General features: G+C 32.6%; 1 protein-coding gene across 1 annotated transcript in view; it reads right to left on the reverse strand.

The window, feature by feature from the left end:
• LOC143225274 (protein turtle-like) overlaps nucleotides 1–6,533 on the reverse strand; it is a 107,009-nt gene extending 100,476 nt beyond the window's left edge. Inside the window, exon 1 of the mRNA XM_076454371.1 lies at nucleotides 6,036–6,533. Within this exon, the coding sequence (XP_076310486.1) occupies nucleotides 6,036–6,135 (100 nt within the window). The 5' untranslated portion in view covers nucleotides 6,136–6,533. The remainder of the gene's footprint in view (nucleotides 1–6,035) is intronic.
• Nucleotides 6,534–7,076: the final 543 nt, after the last annotated feature.

The following is a 7,076-nucleotide window of genomic DNA, read 5'->3' on the forward strand; positions in this document are numbered from 1 at the left end:
AAGTAGCTATGCCATAAATAAAAAATACAGGTACATTAGGTCAGTTGGGTTGTGCAACACAACAGTTTTACATTATAAAACTTTGATAAAACTATCGTAAAATTTGCGTGTTTTACCTTTTTTTCTAGTTGTCTGGTGGTGTCGAGATGCTTCTTGTTACATTAAATTTTTCATTGTGGTATTGCACTTGATGAACAGAAGCTCAGCAACAACCATTGTTATTGTTTTCTACTGTTTATTATAAAACTTCGATTCCTTTCCAATGAAATACGGCACTGTTTTTATGTTCAATTGAACATAAATATTTTTTGTTTTGCAATTTTTCTTTGAATTTATGGACTGATGATTAAAAAAATAAGATTATTTTCTACGAAACATGTCCCGTAGTTACTTTTGTACTACAATAGCTTTTTATGACATTTATTATTGTCAAATTCGTAAATTTGTAAAATTCATGACAGCAGAAGAAAAGTAATATATTCAGCCCGCGATGTTGGATCCGTAAACTGTACCGAAAACTGGTCTCACTTTTGAGTCTTATCGAAAATTCTCGCTCGCCCTATTAGTTGTGGTGATGTTATAATTTAACTGCGATACTACTATTTAATCAGATTTACCGAAATGTTGGTTGCTGGTGCGTTGATTGGCTGCTTTCTCTGTGTTATATCACTTTTAAATCAACGACGACTAGTACAAATAGTCTTCGAGCAATTTTGCACGAAGTTTTACAAATTCAAGCGCTTTGGAGTACATACAACTTCCCCAAAATGTATTTTGGGATTCTACACTTCAATTAAAAAAAGTTTGTAATGATTTTCATTTTCTCTGGAACTTAACTGTATTTAAACGAAATATTCATAGGTATCAGCAAGCTAAAAATAAAATGTCCACTGAGCGCAAAACAAAAAATAATAAAACTCGAAATATGTTTTTGCGACGACAGATCACGAAATACGAACTCTTGGATTCACTGTAGTGCACTACACCTGCCACGCCCTGTTAACGTTTCTCGAATTTTAGTTGTTATAACGACCTTAAAGTTGTAAAAAATTAGAAAGTAAATTGAGTAAAAGGTCTTTCCTCTGGGCGTATACAAGTGTTACTGAACACTTTCATGGTGATCAATGGTTGTAAAATTGTAAACATTTTGTTTCAGACATAAGATGATTTATGTAACGATCTTTTCACCACAGAATGACACTCTAAACTCCAATCAACAATTACAGATTTTTCAACGCTTCATGCAATACATTGTTATTCACGAGCGTGGGGAATTTTCTTAGAGATTCTGTGTGTATAGAGTATACCATGCGACTGTACATCAAACATTTAGTTTGCTCTTTACAGAGCGCAGTGAACCCGAAAAATGATGTACTCGAAAAGGAGGTATTTTAAACATAAATTGTAAGACTCTAGTACGTAACCAATACCATGTTTTCGCTCTTAAACTTCGGAAGCACGTTCAGTTGCTATAAATTGAAGTTCTGAACGTTTGACAAGGGGATTTGTGAAGTACATTTGTCGCTATCAACCTGGCTCGATTCATCATTTTCTGACGAACCAATTTGTTTACGTCAGCGTATTGATAAAGCCATTGAACACAAAAGCTTTACGTAGGACATATGTGAAAGCTAAGAATTATGTCAAGTACCTTTCGTGAACGTGAGAAAAGTTGAATAGCAGGTGAAACCAGAACTGTGCTCTCTGCCTCTAGCGTAACCATACTTAACTAACGGAAATAGTGATTTATTGGTTTTTACTTTTTCTGCACACAAGTGAAGAATGATTTCCCTCTTAAAAATAAAACATAATTTTAAGATATAAAATAAGCTTTACCGTTAATATTTAACCCTTGTTACTAATAGTTCTCCAATTATTTTCATTTAATTTGATAATCTTCTTTAATAGTTTTTGCATCATCTTGTACGTGCTTTGAAGGATCAAAAATAAGGAAAGTTGTTAATAACTTGTCGAAAAATAAATCAAAAATAAGAACAGGATGTATAAAACTAGAGCATGCAGAGGTCGTCCAGACTCAACAAGTCTTATTTTTATTTCTATTGTTGAATAGTGGATTTTAAGGAAAACCAGAAAGAAAACTACACGACATGTGGGCTATAAAGATGTGATAAGGTCATAGAGCACAATAAATCCTGTTTTTATTTTGCATTGGTGAATATTAAACGCTCAGCTTGAAGGGAACATTATGCAACATTCGGACTGAAAGGTCATGTCAGAGACCCATAGGGTACAAATATAGTCATTTCTTAATTTTAATTACTGACATAAGCTGGTGATTAGGGCGCTCGATTTTCAATCGGTATCTCAGGGTTTTATAAAGGAAAGGTTAATCCTACTAATCGTTCGTATATAGTAGTTCCAAGAGCTGACGATAGGTGGTGTTGACTAACTGACTATTGCTTCTAAGTCAGAAACGCGTAGCGCAGATATCGCTCGAGTATCTTAGCGCGAAATTCCAGTACGCTCAACAGATCTATATGATTAAATGAGCCTAAGTTTCATTTCCAAATAAATAGGTACCGTAAGTATAACAATCAGACATTTACTGCTTGACTTACCTAACCATATCATCTGTGTGGTGTATTTACCATATATTATCAGGGTATTAATGTTAAATACATACCAAATATATTACAAAAGGAATAAGCATTGGAATATATGGGACTGTTTGTTTAATGTAAGACTGTCTACGTTTCAAATGAAGGAAAATGTGTGCGCCAGTGTACGATCCCGATTAAGGTAATGTAATTGTGATAAAGATTTTACACAAATACAGAACGTTCATTTACATGACGTTTAACATTTCTCAGTGCTCATAACATAAGAATGCCGGAAAGAGGAAGAGGTCTACATCTTGACACCCTCCCACCTGATGAAGATCACAATTACTACCGCCATTGTTAATTTTCTTAACTTACACTAATTTTGAAGTAGGCAGAAATTTTATAAGAGTAATAAAGTGCGGACATAGTAATTAAACATGACTATTAGTATATGCTTATAGTTAAAAATAAGTCATCACAATAATTCACATATTTTTCGTAAAGTAAGTTTTTTTTTCCTTTTCTGATTGATCATTGAAACAATTTTCTATAATTTATATCAACTTCAAATAGTTGATGTCACTTTGAAGTTATTAACTTCAAAAAGGTAATAATTTCAACTAAATTATTCCCAACACTTTCTCTTTTCATGTAATTCTTTTAACTCAGTTTTTCTATTTCGCGATCTTGTCAAATAACTTAGCATACTGTTTGAGCTTCAGTTTGTTTGTTTTGAATTTCGCGCAAAGCTACACGAGGGATATCTGCGCTAGCCGTCCTTAATTTAGAAGTGTAAGACTAGAGGGAAGGCAGCTAGTCATCACCACCCAACGCCAACTCTTGGGCTAGTCTTTTACCAACGAATAGTGGGATTGATTGTAACATTATAACGCCCCACGGCTGAGAGGGCGAGCATGTTTGGCGCGACGGGGATGCGAACCCGCGACCCTCAGAGTTTGAGCTTCAAATTAGTCATAAATGTAAACCGTAATTCGTTCATAATATTTTGAGACAGCCATACAGTACATGGAGACGTTATTCTTTATAACTACTGTTTTAAATAAAACAAAACACCTTTTCGTTTGATGATAGCAACCTGAAAAAAATATAATTAAAAGTTAATGCAATCGATTAAAATTTAAATGATTAATGGAAACTTGCCCTAATTAACTTAACAATTTGGGAAATTAGAAAATGGTATGATATAGAAAATTTAAAAAAAATGTGGTGTTTTAGCATTGACAGCTTTGTGTAAAACCTGTTGAAAAATAATTTGGCAAATCGTTTACTTTTCTAAAATGTTTATCTGGTAATTTTGTTTAGTTGTTTATATAGTGCATAATTTAAATTTGTAAATTTTCCCTGAAGATTAACGGCACGTTTTCGGACAAAAAGCAATAAATTGCATGAATCGATTTCCTATGGCACAGAAAACACTGAACGTAACTTTTAGTTACAAGACAAGCACTTAAGTACACTGCACAGACATATATTTCGAACTAAACCTTTATCATTTGAGTGCAAACACTTTACTGGAGACATTTTATTAATTTAAAGTTCACTAGTTAATGATAATGAATCACTTAATGTTATTTATAAAATACACAGTTGAGATATTATTCACAAAATACAGCTAAAAATTTTTGGTAAAATAAATAACATACTTATTTAACACTTACGCTCCAAATATTTTCCTTATCTCCTATATTCTTGTCGATTTACATAACCCCGCTCGAGCGGTTAAGATGGCAGAATCTAGTAAAATAGGATTTCAAAGCTACTTTTATCGTTCATGAGAACTCTTATTGTCTTTAAAAAATGTTTAAATTGTTGAAAACGAGAGTTCTAAATTACTATAAAGAATTAAATTATCTTGTAATTGCATTCGATCGTATTTCATAAACGTCTCTGTCGTATAAATTACGTTTACTTACAAACAGTTTTAAACGAGTTTTGTGTAATAGGAGTCGCACCCTTTTAATTTACAAGACGTTAGTCCAAAGCATTATCACATTCCTGCTTATGAGAAGTATATTACTAGACAGTCAATAAATACCTTTCCAAGGTTTCGCAGTAGTGATAAATGACTTAATTAGAAGGCAGTTTTACAGAGGGAAAAACATCCACAGCTGCTATGTACAGAATAGTTTACATACTTTACGTCGCTTTCTTCTCTCGCATAACGATTCCGTTCATGAGATACAAGTCAAAATATATTGGTAATAAAAGTCATATTAACAGTATTAACAATGATCATATGACTCATTTACATTACATCACATGTTTCTGTGATAGTAGCTCGTCATAAGAACTCGTCATCTCATTCCACGGCAACGTTTTGAATTGAAACACACTTGAACTGTTTAAAATTTTCATTTTAACCTCATGTAAAAACCACGTAAAGCAAGGAAGTGCCTTATGTGTAAAAAATCATGATCATAACACAAACGAACCGTCAAGAGTTGGATGTTCCATTAATTGAATGCGGACATTCCTCGAGTTTCTCGAAAAGGCAATAATTCGTTGTTCTGAAAACAAAATGCATATACATACTATTGGAAGTTACCATATGAGTACACTTACTGCTCCAGGTGAGTGGGCACAATCAATAGTTTTGGTAAATACCTGCATCTTATTTTGCTGTACTCTTAGAATAAAAAAAATATTATTGAAATAAAATCTTTTGTAATGTAAAGATTAGTCCCAGACTTGATTTCGAAACTATTTGTTTTGCTTTTAGTAAGTAGATTTTCTGTTACGTTAGCCCTTTATTATGCTAAAATTATACGGTAGTAACTGTCTTTTTCAGAGTTCAATTTCCTACGAGTTGATTTTATTAAATATTGTTAGAAGATTAGTTAACTAGGAAAATGTACTATCTCCAAATATAACAAAATATAGCAAATACAATATTTTTTATAGGTTGCACAGAAAATGTAATTTAACAAACATATGTGATATGAAGGTTCCCCTTCCAAAATTTAATTTTCTCTGAAAGTATTTATCCAGTTCTATATAAGGTAAAAAAAATTGATAATTGAAAACAAAACACTTCTTACGTATGCGACACCGTTTTAGCAACTTCCATTTTCAACATTGTTCTTTTCTTACATTTTACCCATGAGAACTATTTTATTTCATTGTTTGTAACTGACGATTTAAGGTTCGTATTCACCATATCAAATGCATTTTTTTGGATTCCGTTTTTAAAAACTATGAATTATTTTGTGTTTATCACGTAATACATATTATAAATTGAGTATTATCATATATTTTTCTTTCTTTTCTATAACTATACAAGCATGCATCATACTAAATTTATTATTATTTATATTTTAATATATATGTGTATAAATAAACTATCATTCGTCACTAGTGTTGCAGTTTGTGGTATACTGACCTACGATACGTGTTTCTGGAATTATACTCATTGTATTAACGTAAGTTTAAGAATAAAATATATTTTCTTACTCAGGACTGGTGGAAGGAGAATATAGCAAACCAGTATCTTGAACCACTTATTAATTGGTACAAATGTCCCACCGTAGAACTTTACAGTCATAAAAGACATGCTGTAATAATATTAACACTTTCACATCAAAAGCTACCAGGAACTGATTGATTCTGACAAATTTACTATGGCATAATTTCTTAGAGTACTGACACTAATAATGGGAAAACCCCGCATTGATAATAACATACAGGACAGCGACCAGCTGCTTCGGTAGCGTAGAGAGAACTGATTGGCGCTCTGAGCGCTATATCTCGCCCAGCACTACAGTAGGTAGGATCCACTCAGCTTTAGGGTGGAAATGACGCTAGTTTTCCAATATTCTGTAAGATTTTCTTGATTACTGGTTCCTCTGCAGATCTGATCCATCAAGTATTTGTCGTATTTTGGACATTCAATCGAAAATTTAATCGCTTTCAAATGGCCAGGAACTTTTTGTATGTATGTGTATTATACTTACAAGCATTTTCGTTTTAAGTAGCCAATACATGTAATTGACTCAATGTATGAGATTATAGCGACAACAATAGCAGTTCAAACAACAAGGACACAAAAAACAAAAAACGAATTCGTCACACGTAACAAAAAGTAAATACAAAACAGGAGTAAAAATACACTTTAAGTTAAAATAAGCCTTAATAAGAAAGGTACCATAAGAAGGAAGAATAATACGTGTATAGGAGGAAATAAGAGCAAAACCAAAGCTTATATGGGTGCTGAAGTTCTCTGTCTAAACAACCATTTAAGTATTCATCCAGTTCTGAGAAAGCTATTTATTCTAAATGAAAGATTTTATGATAATCAAATCATTGGAAGTGGTAACAGTATTAGCCTCAACCCCTACATTTACTTTCGTAGATGCCCTAATCTTTACGGTACATTTTACACTTTGTATTTTGTACCCTTCATTCCCCTGAAAAATAATAGTCAATTTTTCGAATGCGAGTTTTGAGTCTCGTTTGAAAACGCGATCCTGTGTGCTAACTTCTTAACCTCACTGA

Source organism: Tachypleus tridentatus, chromosome 9, assembly GCF_004210375.1.
Source record: "Tachypleus tridentatus isolate NWPU-2018 chromosome 9, ASM421037v1, whole genome shotgun sequence".
Lineage (NCBI taxonomy): Eukaryota > Metazoa > Arthropoda > Merostomata > Xiphosura > Limulidae > Tachypleus > Tachypleus tridentatus.